We start from the raw sequence: 16,551 nt of genomic DNA on the forward strand, positions 1-16,551 counted from the left end.
TATTTTCTTTTTGGTCACAGTCACGTATGTTACATCCTTTGGAATATCGTTGCTATCATCTGTCAATAAATGTCCATCTACAAATTAACTAACTTTCTTGAGACAAGCCCCTGTATACTATTCTTCTGATTCCCATGAAAGACCCACTTTTAAGACACAATTCCAGCTGCCCCACATGCCAGTTACTGTGTCATACACATGCCTTAAAATTCTGTAATCAGCAACCGCCAGGTGCCGTATCGCATTCAGCACACCACAGTCAGTCAATACAGACATCCCCAAGCACACCAAGGCTGGTTTTGTCAAATGTTTTATTGAGTGTAGACATCTGGAGTACTGTAAAACATGCATTATCTGTAGATTCAAAAAGGAGCAAGCCACATTGTCCTCACTGTCAAATGTGTCAGGCTTGGCATACATGATGGAGATTAATGAAGTATCATGAGAGTAATATGGTTCCTGAAAAGCTTCTACAATTTGGAGTAGGGTCTTAATCACATGAAAAGCAAAGCTGTTCACATTTAGTGAACTCGCATTTCATTGGAGGTACACAGTATTTTAATTTTAAAACAAATAAAAATAATTCTGTTTGTAGAAGAGTCCCATCCCCCAACTCTATTTGCCCCTTCAGTTCTCAGAAATTTTAATTTTAAAAAAAGCATATGCCTTTTGGAACTTGCATGTTTATCTGATCAATAATTAAAATTTATTTCTTCTTCGGTTGCTGAGGTGTATTAAATTTGAAGAAGATAATATCTCCATCTTCAACAATATAATTTCTGCCTTGTTGTCTGTACTTTCCAGCAGCCTGTAAATAGGAAATACAGAGGAAATGGGTTATTTCACAATTCAATATATGAGGTAAATGGTAGGAACACATGCAATAAGTATTATACTTCTTGGGTCATACTAAAGGGAAAAAAAAAAAAAAAGAAATATAGGAAGGCATACAAGTTCAAAACCAGACTTGGAGAGAAGCAAAGTATTCCTGATTCGGGCAGCACTAGACTTTCCATATATACATAATCATAATGTATTCTCCACTAAATTGTTGGTACATAAATGTAATTATACCAATATCATTAAGTTTCATTACATGCTGTTTATGGTACATTTCTGATGTGTCTGCAAACATCCGGCAAGTCACTGTAACAAAACAGATCAAACCAGGCAGAAAAAATAATTATACAACTAGGTTAAAGCCGCTTCATTTGCTTAAAGAAATTCTTTGGTGATATCGATGATGCCAAAAAGACAGTTTGCTACAAGGAAAACTATTATCAACTGTAAGGTACAGATTTTTAATTAATTTCCTTGTGGCTTTTAATTTAGTCTCAACAATAGCCATACATAGTGGTGTAAACTAGAATTCATCACAGAGAAGTTGAGTGACTTATGGCCCTAGTTACAAGAAGACTCTAACAGGTTGGAACTGCAAAGACATTTTTTTTTCACTTGTAAATTAGTCGGCAAAGCAACTGATTCCACCTGCTGGCATGCAGATGAAGACAAGCAATCTGCTGGTAATTCTAATACAAACAAGCAGCGGGTCCCGAGACCCAGGTTCACCCTGTGGCACAGCACACATCCTTCATCCTAAGCACAACAGGCTCTTCAACATCTATGACATCCACACTTCCCACAGTACACAACCAACCCAGTCCCACATGACCACACACTGACCATGCAACATTGAGGACTTCAGGATCTTTTGGAAAAAATTTTCAAAAGCATTTTCCTTCTGTTGGAATTTACTGACAACACGAAACCTTTGCCCAACAAGATTAGTACTTCCCTTTGAAGATACTGATAAGAGTGTTCACAGTCAAGTCCAATTATATTAATCAGAAACAACACTAAGAAAGATCATACATCTGAAATTAAAATCAACAAATCAGATCATAGAGCCCTAGAAAGCATATTCCAATTATCTAGACCATATATAAAAAAATCATTTACTAATAATAAGTGCTATTAAAATGATGCTAATTTTTAAAAAGCCAATATACCATAACATTAAAAAAGGCACACACAGATGCTCTGACATGATTTTTGTAAAGGTGTGATGTATGGAACCCCATATGCTACTTATTTTGAGAATCTAAAGCCCAATGCTATAAAACTATATAGACAATTTAAATCAAACACATATTGACATGGTATATTAATATAAGTTTATATACTTTGTTATCACTCGTTTACTACTAATTAAAGGTGACAGTGTTCCTTTAAATTCTCTAGAGACCATTTAATCCATTTCCACTGCTATCAGAAACACTGGTTGAGAAAAAAAATCAATACCCATTTGTGAATCTTGAGTATGTATTAAACAAGACACGTCTAACCAGTTCATTTGCACTTGAAAGCAGCCATCTGTAGAAGCCAGCTTTGCCTAAGCAGATATGATTGCTAATAATGTGATATCCCTGTAGACTACAAAGCCCACACAGAGCTATTCAGTATATAGTTCACAGCACTGGCATTAAATTAGTTATGCTGCACTGGTGTTAGAAATACATATACATACATACATACACAAATACACAATCTTGGCTCTCAAACCTAAAATCTACTTGATAATATGCAGGTACGTATTTGTTGAATATAAGAACGTAAAGCAATTCATAAATGCTTTATTTTATTTGGAGCTCAAATTTTGAAATGTTAGTTTTAGAGATTAAAAAAACCTACATAAAATACTTAATGGTATTCTAAGCTGAAAAGTCAGAGGTCAATCTTTTCCAATTTATAGTATAAAAGCTCCCAGTTAGTGTTAAGCAATTCTATAAGCAGACAATATCATTTTATTGTGTATTATAAAATTTCTCTGTATTGTTAAAAGAAGTATTCACAACTTATATATCTTTCAAGTTTATTACAACATAGACATCTATTTAAGGATTGGTAAAACAAGCTTATCCCATGACAGCATAAAAAAGAAGCATCTGATTTCTGAATTCCAGTAACAGAAAAACATCCTTATTTTAATCATCTTTACTCTATGGAAAAAAATATACGCCAGCATGATGTAGCATGTTGAAAAATAATCTGAGATTTTTCAAGTCTAATTTGTATTCCTGACAAAGTTCAATCTAAATACACTATATTTTCATACCCATCTATTGACACAGATGACACCATCGAAAAGTTAATGACTTTATTTAGCTGTAAACTGTAACTTCTTTCACTTCTTTAAAAAAAAAAATAGCTCTCATTCCACACTGAACCAATTATACCAAGATTTCCCCCTCCTCTTCCTGGGGTTCAAACAGTTCTATTAACGTCCTGCTGTTCAGTATCAGCTTTCCAATGATACCAATGAGAATAAACTAAACTTCAAATAAACTTTTTTGCATTTCTTTCAAATTATGCAATAGTAAACACAAGAGCGACTTCTAAATTCTTTAACATTTTCTGTGGTAGTCTTCAAATAACAAATTAAAGATAAAGAGGCCCTCTTACGATGTCACTTTAATCACTTGACCTATCTATCAATTAGAGAGGACACATACCTAGTAGATTTTGCTAGGTAAAATCTAATAAAGCCAAACAAAATCAAGCCTGCAGCAGAATTTACATTTAAAAAATCATTTATTACTCATGTATAACATAGCTTCAGTATTAGTGGATGCAAATCAAATTATACTTATTAGCTAAAATAAAGCACAATTTTGGACCTGCCCTCTAGTGTTGAGAAAGCAAATCAAGTTCTCAAAGATCTTAAAAAAAAAAAAAAAAAAGTACAACCATGAAGTTTCAGCAAGAACAGGTTTTGTTTAACTAAATTCATATTGCTTTCTTTGAATTAATCATAAGCATACATATACTACTTTTATTTCAGATCTTCAAATGTAGTAAGTATAATTTTTCATTGGCCATCAGTGAACAAATTCTTTGAAATTATTTATAATTACTTAAAGCTAGTTTTTAAAAAAAATTTCAGTTTTAGAAAAACACCACAGAATTACTGACAATTCATACATTTAAAAAATTGTCTAAAAGCACATAAACATCTACAGCTCTTCAATCAGTTGATAGCAACACTAACACTGACACACAGTTTAAAAGACAGTTATCATTCATTTTAATCATGAGTATCTTCATATTAGCAAAGATTATAAAATGTGAAACTAGAAAATAATTCCTTACCTTGACCGCATTTTCAGAACCTTCCTCTTTAAAATCTTCGTATTTCATCACTTCAGCCATAATGAATCCTTTTTCAAAATCTGTATGAATCTTTCCTGCAGCTTGAGGAGCCTTCGTCCCTTTCTTTGAAAAGATAGACCAGAGAAAACTAATTGCATTTAAGATGATTGATGGTAAGCGTAGAGTTTCTTTTCTCTGATCTGCAGTTGGGCTCAACTTAAAGTTAGTTTAATATCAGTTAAGATGCCAAATATATAATTAGAACATTTTCAACACTGGGTACCTCTGCGCAGCAGACTTAGCACAGACAGATCAGTAGATATTAAAGAAGCGTGGCTTTGTTTTTCCTAACAGTCATCCACAGATTTATCGATTTAGATGCAGTGGTCTGGTTTTGGCGTAGGTTTCATTTCGATTTTCTATTCTTCACAGTGGAAAAAATAAGGATTTTAAAGTAGCTTTCAAGGTGAATTATCAAAGGATTTAAAAAGATAAAAAGCCTTTGAAATTTCAGCTCATCTAAAGAACATATAAAAATCAATATATAAAGGAACATTTTAAAGGCATTTCCAACAAATCATATAATCTATGCTCAGCAAATAATTTTGAAATCGTCATAAAATTTTAATAATAAAATTCTGAACACTTTACATAATGCACCCTGCCTCTAACCATCATGAAGGAAAATTCAAGTTGATACAGGAAGAGAAATGCCTTATAATTACCCCATATGTTAAATTACAAGGACATACATTCCAGACACACAGAACCATGGAAAGATATCTGAGAAATAATGGTGACCTAAAGGCTGCTTAATAAAGCATGTTAAAGTGATAAGGAGTCTGACACTATAAAGCACAGTTTTTACAATAAAAGATGTATTGGGTTAATATGGCTACTCACTGATGCTTACCTGACTAAATATCTTAGCACATTAAATCATGGATACTTACAATCAGTCTTAAGATAAACCAGCTTTCACATTTTCAAGCCTAGAACATGTTTTCTTTCCTGCTGCACATGCTTAAGTTTGGAAGTTTTAAGGCTTTAAAATATATAGTAAAAATAAACCCTGGCAATTTGTTTAGCAACTCAGATTTGCTTTGACATTATTTTCCAAGTCTGTATAAAAGGACCTTAGTTAGAAGTCAATCAAACTTTTTTTTTAACAAGGGAAAAAGGAGATCAAAGAAAAGTGAATCTCACTTTCACACAACGCATTTAACATTATGTTGAACTGACTCCATGTTCCTATCCATCTTAAATCAAAATAAATGCAACAATAAATTAAGGTAGTCAGTAAAAACAGAAATCAAAGCAGCCCTACATTTTTTTCATGTAGCATACATTAAAAAAGTATAATAAAAGAATGAATAAGACATTGAGTATTTCTAAAAGTTCTGACATTATTTTTATATTCTGTAACACTATTTCAGACCTCATGTATTTCAAAATATTTTTTAAGAGTAACCACCATATCACAATGTATTTTCATTTAAAAGCAACTCATTACAGTTCAGTTTCTATTGTCCTCTGGGAATAAATTAGTCATTCTCTCTGGTTGTAATCAGTTATACATCAATATTTAAAATACATATCACATTATTAAAGAAGACTGAGTATATAACATTGCAAAAATAAACACTATTTCTATGAATTCAAATAAAAAAAGGCATGAATTATCACACATTGAGTTTAGCTCTTTGAGCCTAACTGTGTATCTATGAAGAGCATAATGATGTCATATTGCTTTTATTGCTGAAAATGTAATCCGAGCAAAGCAAAGGAGGAAAGAACCACCCGCAACCCAAACAAACTTAGCGAATACAAAATGAAAAGCAACATCAATTTCACTGCAGACAAACCCAGTCACACAGATTAAGCAAGCACAATACTGGTGCGTCTTATCTCTGACCACAGGAGGAGGGTAGACAGATTCTACAGGATGAAGAAATTCAGACTATGTAATAGGCAGAATCAATTGTTACCTGCCTCAATCAATGCCGCTCCACTTTCACTGTTCAGCAGCTCACAAATAATTAAAGTTATCCTGGACAAAAACCTCATCTGTAATGACTAGCTAACCGCCACCATGACAAACTTCAAAGTCAGTGATATCAATCTGAATTCAATAGTGTGGAACTGGATATAGCTGATGAATAAGTATGAATCTTACCCTGATGGTCCATGCACGCACTTCATCTGGGCCTGCAGTGAAAAAGTATTCTAGTTGGAGTGCTGCAAACCCAGCCTTAATGATCTTTGGCAAAGCGCTGAAATAAAATGAAACAAATTCACTCAACATATAAGTTGATTGTGCCAGAGATCAGTACAGAGCTAAAATTATGCATTTCAAGCAGAAAATGTTAGAGATATTAGTAAATGACCATTCTTCTTTTATAATACACTTGAGGAGGTCAGAAAGCATAAAACTATTCCTAAAAAATCCCTTCTAAAATTGGTTTTAATTGTTAGTCTAAACATATCATTTTGAATTGTTTACTATAAAACCCCCAAAATCTGATCTACCCATTCTTTGATTAATTTCCTCCAATATCAATTATTTCCAGGATGTGGGTCATGAAAGCAAAATTATTTGATTGAAATCCAATGTTTAAACAATATATTACTGTTACTCGGAAAAAATTAAGGCAACTGATTCACCCTTTCCCCTCCCCCACTGAACATGACGAAAGAGTTTTGGCGATCATTCCTTCTCAAAAATATACATAACTAATACCTATGTTATAATTAAAACACTGTGGAGAGATGACAGATGACAGTTAAAAACTTAATTTAAAATAAATCTTTTCACTCTGTCTCATGGTAAAGAAAGGAGAAGATTCCCTCTTTATAATGGTAATTACTCTGTCATTTATTATTCTATCAGCGCAAGCAATTAAATTACTGCAAGGAAATAGTTGATAATAAAGTGTAGGGAAAATGAATGCTAATTAACCTTTGTGTCATGTTCGCTTCCAGATACTTCTGTCTCTCCTCAGCACTCAATTCTTGCAACTTGAGTTCCAAGGCCCCACTAAAAGGAATGACCAAGGCACCTGGGTCATACTTGTCCACCCACTCTTTAATTTTTATCAACCTGTAGACAAAAAAGGGCACAACATTATCTTGTAGTGCATGCATGACTGTACCACATTCATTATTATCAAGTAGCACATACATATTCATAAGAATTGCACGGTTTTATGATGCCATCTTTTTGTGTATAGCTTTCCAAGGTCAAGGCATTAACAGGCAGCAACTGCTTCAGGTATACACCATAATATTTTACTGTAATCTAGTTTTACTTTAACACATTATCTATAGGAACTATTATACAAATATTTTTAAACTTTTTAAAGTTATACTAAATTCATTCAGCACTAATACCTGTGACCTTGAAAATCTCAATGTTATGATTTATTATTTTCTCTACTTTACAAAGTAAATTTTTACAAAGCAAAAACACAAAGTTCTGTTATGTATAGGAATCACACCTATAAAGTGTCATTGAATTTTGAAGAGCTCTGACAAATAAATAATTTGTTACACCCAGATAGCTGTATGCCTGGTTCAGTTCCTTCTTGGACTAACAAGAGCTTATCATTGTCACTGGTTTTTAGGGAGATTTTTGCCAATCAAAAAAAAAAAAAGTGTCCAGAAATATAGATTTACAAACTTAGTTGATTGTGTACATATTGTTTTTATGAATCTCACTTTTGTAGGATCATGAATAACAGAACTACAGAGGAAATGAATTCCTTTAATAGCAAAGGGTTTGGAAAGGCAAGTTAGGAAATTGACACCAAGTGTTACCTGAAAAAAAATTATTGAGTGATTTTTTTTCTTCCAAAGCATGGAATGTTTTAGCCAAGTGGTAGTTAGAATATAAATGAAATAAGTATAGTGAATGCATTAACTAGGTTCTGGTCCTACAACTTTGCTAGCTTTTTATTACTGGGCAGGTTACTAAAACTTTTTAAGCCTCAGTTTCCTTATCTGTGGAGATAATAATAGTACATATTATATTGTAGGTAAAGAACCTAGAAGGGTAAAGTTTGGTACATAGTAAACAAATACTAACAGCAATTACTATTATTCATTTTCATTCTCAGGTAACCATAGCATATAGGACTATGATTCTGGAGTAGAGCTTAGTATACAACTGGATATAGATTTCATAGTTTAATGTATATCATAGTCTTACACAGTTCCACTTCTCTCCCATATTTAGACCAAGGTTTTAATAACTACCAAGGAAAAAAACTGGCAGGAAACCTTAAATAAACAATGCAAATGTCACTTTTGTGGATAAGAAACACAAGAACTAAACCACAAATTAATCAACACTCACTTATGAAAGAAAATGGCAGGGATCAGAATTATTAGAAAATTTAAAATATGCCCTATTGAGTAGAATTTAGGATGGGATAAAGAAAGGAAAAATTCACACAGTAGTTTGCACATGTTTGTTATACAGGCTAACCAATGATTCACTTATTTAATATGTTATCAGTTGTTTTTGATCTTTGTATTATTTTTTCTTTTCGGTCACATCCTAAAAATAATGGACCAATCCCTAAGATTTATTTGGGAATAAAGTATGTGTCCTTTAAAGCAGGGAATACAAACCAGCTATTTTTTTTATGCAAAGTCATGAAGCAAAGGTTAAGGAAAAAAATGAAAATTTAAATTGATACTTCTGCCTTTAACAACATGAGATTCTAAGTCACTTTATAGATTTACACTATTCAAATAAAGCTGTACATTAAAAATGTTCTCATCAATGGTTTAGTAACATACACTTACTATACAAGTCAGAATAAAATATGTAATTTAAAAAAAAGAAAATCACATACCAAATATAAATTCAATGAAAGTGAAATAAAACAGGCCAGGTAAAAGGATAATAGAAAAATATCAAACACATTTTATTTCATAAATATGGTCAAAATAACTAATAAAACTAGAACTGTTATGAGACAACAAGATAAGAAATAATTACTTTGGCTAAAACATCAATTCAGAATAACAATAGTTCTACCCTGTCATTTTAACAGCCTTTCCTGCAGATTCCTCAGAGGGATTATTTGCATTCCTCAGGTGTTCTATTGTACAATTCAGATGAATAAAGACTTACAAATCATTCCTCTACCGCCAATGTGAGACTTTGATCTGGTGAATACACCATTGTACCTTAACTATAATTGGCAAAAAACCTGACAGTGTAGAGCATCACAAGCTTAATAACAAAGGAGAATATCTCAAAGTGTTGACAGATGATCTTCATAATGCAGAAGCAGAGCTGGTACATTTTAGCAATAAATGAGCACTGAGGTCTAAAGGTCTCTAAAGTGACTGACATCAGACCTGCTACAGCCTCACTAAAAGAAAAAGGTACCGTAGCACTCTCCGTAAAGTGAGTTAGGTCTTTGCCTGCAAGCTTTACTTTTGTGACTTTCACTGTCATAGAAAACACAGGGAAGATGAAAAGTGAGTTAGGTTCTTTGGCTGTCTGCTTTACTTTTGTTACTTTTACTATCAAACAAAAGTGAGAAATGCCCCAAAGTGATTTTTAATTACATATTTCAAATAAGCCTTGGGTAATTAAAAATATGAACTGATTTCAAGAGTACAGACTGAAATACATATAATATATCTATTAGGCCTGATGGTTACAAGAGTGTGATAATGAGGCCAAGATCACAAGTTTGAACCCCATTGGGACCAGTTACCTTTTGCAGAAAAATGTCTATTCTATTGCTACAAACCATACCCCAAACTACAGTTAGTCATTTCAAAAATGTCTGTTACGGGCAGATGAGGGCTATTTCAGTACCATTACTAGAAAAACAATTTCAGGTACATTCTGTCAAAGTGACTGAATAATAATCTCTGTATACAAATGTTAGCAAATATCTAAAGAAAACTATTCAATTGTTAGTGACCAAAATAATAATGATAATGATATTGTCATAAGATAATCAAATTATATGAGGGGAGAAGAAACAGTAAAGACAGTACACTCCCAAAGAGTTAAACTGTAGACTTCCATAGCATTCATTTCACAAACATATACGAACAGATTATTGCATAAAGCTGGAGATTACTCATAAAGAGATGGAGCCACAATGGTTTCCCCAAAGTCTTATGATTGATAAATGGAAAGAGGAACTGCCATTAATTGTATTTATCTTCCTAGTAATGATTCCACAGAAAGTGAACAAAGCAGGGACAATCAATTTTAAGGCTAAAAGGGTGATGCTTTGAGATACACTGGCAAGTAGTGATGTGTTAAGAGTCTTCAAGCAGAATGAGATCTTTAATATTAAATTAGTATTAGATTTCTAAAAGATTGTCTCAAATTTACCTTTGGTCTTATAAGCTGACCTTATCCAGCCTTGAAATTTCAGATTCCATAATTTGATTTTCCTAGGGTTAATTTACGTGGTTTGTATATCTCTTCCCAGATACTAATTTTATTTCTAAAAATTACATTTCAAAATCTACCTGCTCTTTTTTGGTAACATTTTACTCTTGTTTCATAAATTCTTATTTCTTTTCAATATTTTTAAAAGATTAATTTAAAAGTTCCTTCAGAGAGTGCTAATTAATTCTAGTTTCTTGTGTGTAACTCTGTCCCCTACCACTTGTCATCTGCTAACGAACTCTCAAAATAGTTGGTTCTTGTGTATAGGCTGTGATGTTCTTGAATGTGTGGTCATTTGGCAGAAGCTGTTATGTTTCAAGAGAGACTGTGGTCAACTCCTGGGTTGCTGAGATGTATCAATGCGGTAGTTTTGTGGTTGTTTCTTCCAGGCAAAGACCTTATGGAGGGTCTTGGGCTCTGGATCATTTTGAGGCCTAGTGTTTCTGCACTAGGTTATTGGCAATGCAAATTAAGACCCCCTTCCTTCTTACAGTGCAGTTCCAGTCTATAATTTCCTGAGAGTAACAGTTTTCTCCCTTTTTTGGAAGGGGTGGGAGTTGGGGGGTGCATTTTTCTAGTATTTAATCGTGGAAAGAACAGTTCTTTCTAGGCTTTATGAGTGAGCTTCCTTCCAGCACCTGTAGCCTGAGGCCTGTGCTGAGTCTTATTCCTATATAGACACCAAGGCCTCTAAGCCATGTAAGGTCAGCTTCCCCTGAGGGCCATATACTGTTGAGTTCACCTACTATGATCACTGAGCTTTCCTCTTTGTTTTTGGCACCCAGAGAATCCCTTTTCCTGCTTTCAAGTCCTACTGTGTACTAAAAATACCACACATCATCAATACTATCCTTTCCTGGTTATTTTTCTAATGTTTCTATATATTAGAAACAAGAAGGGAGGTTCCTGTATTGGCTCTGTCCACCCTCTTCACTGGAAGCTCCCTGGACTAGATAGAGTTAAATCCTCCATTTTATTATGTCCTAATACAGCAGCTTTCAAACTTTTTTTGATCATTACCCACAAGAAGAAATAGATTTCATACTTGATTCTAACATATGGTACACAGACTCATTAACTTCATACTCATATCCAAATTGAGACTTCTTACAAAACAGTACTTACCTTTAGAATGGGAAAGAGAGTAATCTCAATGGTGCTATTTGATATTCTGCATAAACCTAAATTCTTGCAACTTAAACTCCTGAGATCATTTTCTCTAATGTACTTTAATAAGAATTTTAATTTATTCTTTTCAACATTTTGTGTCCAACTAGCCATTCAACTACAAATGGTAATAAATACCATAAACCTGCACTAAAATTAATACCACAAACAACATACAGACTGAAAAATATACCATAAACAATATTCATTCAAGGTCAAAAATTAGCTCTAGAAAACCCAAGTTCCCAACTCTTCAAAATTCTTTGTTTGAATTAAGTTATTAGAAGGGGGTTATTAAGGAAGTCAGTAGGGAAAAAAGAGGGAGAAAGAAGAAATACCAAAAAACTCTAGTCCGATTAACTGATCAGTGTCGGAAATCTAATCCCTCTTCTAAAAGAGATACCCATCTTTCATGTATATAATAGATGTCAAGTTTCAATGGTTTTGTCTGGCTTTATGGACTTGTACAGAACAATTAAACTTTACTCCTCCAAGTATGGTCTTATCTCTTGGGTGCTCCCTAGAAAAGCAGAATCTCAGAATCTGCATTTTAACAATATTCTCAGGTATTTCATATGTATGTTAAGCTTTCAGAAGCACTGAACTAAAGGACTTTGAAAATAAAAGCACATTAACTGAAAGCATAAAATGTCTGAGATAACTCTGCAGCCAACTGATAACTAAGCAGATACTAACTACCTTATACCACTGATAAGAGAGAAGTGAGAATAATAGAAAAACACCTGCTTATAACCCTCAGGCTCAAAACCAAGAGGAAAAAGTCACTAGAACTTCAGGAAGTATAAGGGGAATGTTTGCTCTGAATCCCCTGCAATGTCAGAGAAGTTTTAGATTCACAGTAAAAATGATTAGTTTAGACCGAATTACTATGGTCAACAGCTCTTACTTTATAAGACCCAAGTATGCCTCTCTTATTCTAATAAGCCTCAATATCTGGAAAAATATCTGTAGTAAGTTAGCTTCAGAATCTAGATTCAAATGATAAGAAATGATTACAGAGCAAGACTTTGTGGAATCTGAATCCATAACAAGTAAAAGAGATATTACCACAAATTATTACCTATGAGGACCTCACAGAACCACTGTCTGAGAAACCCCATTCATTTTGCAGTCACTATATTAAAATGGCATTTGTAAACACACACATACAGGAAATAAATTCTCGGGAAATAGACATTCTTTTTGCAGCAAATAAGTGAAAACTGGGCTTCAGATTTTCCGTTTCAAGGATTAACAAGCTTTCTAACTCTAGTGGTAACTGGAATGTTATGAAGAAATTAAAATGAGTGTTATGACAAGCAGACAAACTTAAAAGCAAATTAGAAAACCTGGGAAATACTTATCCCAACACCTTGGGCTCATCATGACTTTGGGATTTAATTCTGAATATGCTTAAAAAGAGAAGATAATACAAAGATAAGACATGCAATTAATCTACATGTGATGAACATGTAACAACTCTACGGAGGTATTTTCTATGTTCAGCAAAAAGGCTCCATTAAAAAAATCATCTTGCAATGAATAAACAAGAGGAAACATCAGGATGAATCCTAATTACTTTGAGCAAATTATAGTAATCCCATTCTCCAGCTAGCAATGTCTCTGAGAGTGGGCATGTGAACCAGTTGTGGTCAACAGGGCATGAGAGGAAGCCTGCTAGGGGCTTCAGGAAAAGATTCTGAAAGGCTCATTTGACTCTTAAACAGGGAAAAGACGAGCGTCTGGATCTTATCTCTAGAATTCTAGCAGCCCTACTGTGACCAGAAGAATGGATGTGAGGAAAGATGAGAAAAACCCTTGTTCTTGAAACTATTACAGCAACACTGAATTAACCAACCCTGGAGACAAACTTCCTTGGGTCTAACTATCACATATTGGGACTGTCTTTGTTATTTGTAGCTGAAAGCATCCTGATACTGATAAGACCACATTTTGATGTTGTCCTCATTTAAGTATATGATTGCATCTCCTCTTAACTGGTCTAACTCCAATTTATTCTTTAAGAAACCAGCTCCTACAGAGCTTCCCCTGAGCTTCCATATGGATAGATGCTATTACCACCCTCCACCCTATACTATACATTGCCTATTTTAAAAATCTCCTCCCACAATCACAAAAACTTCTTGAGATCAGGGACTTGTCTTTGTTCCCTGATACATCTAAAGAACTTTCCTAGCACAACACTGGCACACAGTGAACGCTCAATATTTTCTAAATGGACAACAAGGTGGAAACTGCTTTGGCTAATAATCAGCTGAGTGACTACAGGTAGTATTTAAGTTCTCTTAGCTTTAGATTACCCATCTGCAAACTGACGAGTAGTTTTCAACCTGTTCTGGGTTCCCTATAGGAGCTCCTTTCTGCTAGGAGGATAAAGGGTGGAAAGAGCAAGGGAGGGAGAATAGGGAGGTTATGGATCCTCTACTTTTGCATTTCAGCCAGAGCTGCATCATTCTTATGTGCTGGATTTCTGCATCAGTTTTCATAAGAAAGAGTTCTATTGTTTTTAACAACTCTAAAGTTCAACGATTGAACGATTCTTTATAGATGGCAAATTCTAACATTTTATGGCATATGCCAGAAAATCGAATGGACAAGCGCTGAAATCTTTAGGCACTTCAGATCGCTGCTTAGATGTTACTTTGCACCATCTTTTTTTTTTTTTCTAAACTTTTTTTTATTGAGTTATAGTCATTTTACAATGTTGTGTCAAATTCCAGTGTAGAGCACAATGTTTGTTATATATGAACATACATACATTCATTGTCACATTCTCTTTTACTGTGAGCCACCACAAGATCCTGTATATATTTCCCTGTACTACACAGTACAACCTTGTTTATCTATTCTACATTTTGAAATCCCAGTTCCTTCTCACCCCTTGTCCCGCTGGCAACCACAAGTTTGTACTCTATGTCTATGAGTCTGTTTCTGCTTTGTATTTATGTTTTGTTTTGTTTTGTTTTGTTTTAGATTCTGCATATGAGTGATCTCATATGGTATTTTTCTTTCTCTTTCTGGCTTACTTCACTTAGAATGACATTCTCCAGTAATATCCATGTTGCTGCAAATGGCATTATGTTGTCGGTTTTTATGGCTGACAAGCGCTGAAATGTTTAGGCACTTCAGATCGCTGCTTAGATGTTACTCTGCACCATCTTAAAAAAAAAAAAAAGCCCCTCCTTTCCCATTTTCTGGCACTCTCTACTCCCTTACCTTGACTTATTTTTCTCCATAGCACTTAATATATTACTGTCAACGTTTAGTGTCTTTCACATAGCATTGATGAACCCACTCACCCAGTTATTAGGGCAAGGAACTTTTTGAATATTTTGTTCACAGCAATATTTCCAGAACCACTTATGACAGGGCCTGGCAGAAGTATATGCTCAATAAATGTTGGGTAGGTCAAAGAAAAGGAATGAATTAAGCTGAAAGTTAATCTAAAAAAGATTAGGTAAATGAACACTCAGAAATACATATGACTCTTATAGATTCTAGCTACCTGTTTCTTCTGCCAGAGTCAACCTTTAGAAATTAATAAGCTATAGATGACCTGACAACTGGGGGTAATGCATGTTTACTAGAATGGCAAAGTGAAAAACCATACCACCAGAACAGGAAGGAATTATATCTAATTCAGGTAAGGCTACACAAAGAAAAAAAATCATAGTGTAGTGGGGTTATTTTCATTCCCAAGGTAATCTATGGCTTGAACTACTGTAATTTAAGTCAGAACCATCAAGGTTCACTGCGAATGTACCAAAATGAGTGCCTCAAACTTCAAGATGTTCCCAGAATCTCAGGCTTCTTACCCCTTTCAAGGCTACAAAGTTATGATTTACATTCATACTAAGTGGCCCTAAGCAGGGTACAGTTTAGCAGTGTTTCTCAAAATAATTTCTGGACCACCTGTGAATCTAGGACTCTACCAAAAACCCCCTAGATTTATGATCTCTGGAAGTAGGAATTGTACCTAACCCTTACAACACTTTGCACTTTGATGTCTGAGAGCCAATATTTGTGAATCTCTGCCATTTCTCTGCATATTCTAATTTTAAATATTACACATAGAAAGATTCTGTAACTATAGTTGTCATGAGGTATGAAACCAACATTTGCAGTTTGAGACTATGAAACTCTGTTAGTTGCAAGAAAACTTCCCAACTATAATACGATCCTATAGATGAGATTAAATTACTTCTGGCCACAGGGTTCTGGGATAAACTATCTTTCCTTCCACTTTTGTGCAAAGACACCAGTTGATGCAATCCATAATCAAAACATGAACTTATAGGGAGAGCCACAAATCTTGATTTAAGTATCACAGATAGAACATAAAATCTTTAATGTAGATGGTATCAGAAATGCGACGTCCATACCCAGACTACTTATGAAGATGAAGAAAGTCAAAAGGCTATCCTTGATCTCTTGGGAGAGATCAAGGAGAAGATACTTGGAACAAGAGTGAGTTTGTGTATATGTGGGGAATGGAGAGAGAGAGCATGTATTGCAACACGTGTTATTGTGGCAGTGTGCCAAAGAAACACAGTACCATAAAAATGATGAAAACTTCTGAATTAAGTCTTCATAAATTTAGACCAATCTCAAAAATGTTCTGGAACTAGTGGTGATGATGGCATAATATGGTGGATATACTAAAACTTACTTTAAAAGGGAAAATTCTGTGTGTATTATCTTAAAAAAATCCAAAGCTAAACTAAGAATTTAAAGATTTAAAAATGCTAACATTCTGCACAGTATGATCCTATAATGTCTATTCT

At 34.1% G+C, this 16,551-nt stretch overlaps 1 protein-coding gene across 2 annotated transcripts in view; it reads right to left on the reverse strand.

Annotated features, from left to right (window-relative positions):
• Nucleotides 1-294: 294 nt before the first annotated feature.
• OLA1 (Obg like ATPase 1) overlaps nt 295-16,551 on the reverse strand; it is a 138,430-nt gene continuing 122,173 nt past the window's right edge. For both annotated transcript variants that reach the window (XM_032479714.1, XM_032479715.1), the window contains exons 8-11: nt 7,109-7,249; nt 6,326-6,422; nt 4,150-4,272; nt 295-808 (exon numbers count right to left, since the gene is read on the reverse strand). In XM_032479714.1, coding sequence (XP_032335605.1) covers nt 707-808; nt 4,150-4,272; nt 6,326-6,422; nt 7,109-7,249 — 463 coding nt within the window. In that variant the 3' untranslated portion in view covers nt 295-706. The remainder of the gene's footprint in view (nt 809-4,149; nt 4,273-6,325; nt 6,423-7,108; nt 7,250-16,551) is intronic.

Source organism: Camelus ferus, chromosome 5, assembly GCF_009834535.1.
Source record: "Camelus ferus isolate YT-003-E chromosome 5, BCGSAC_Cfer_1.0, whole genome shotgun sequence".
NCBI classification, from domain to species: domain Eukaryota; kingdom Metazoa; phylum Chordata; class Mammalia; order Artiodactyla; family Camelidae; genus Camelus; species Camelus ferus.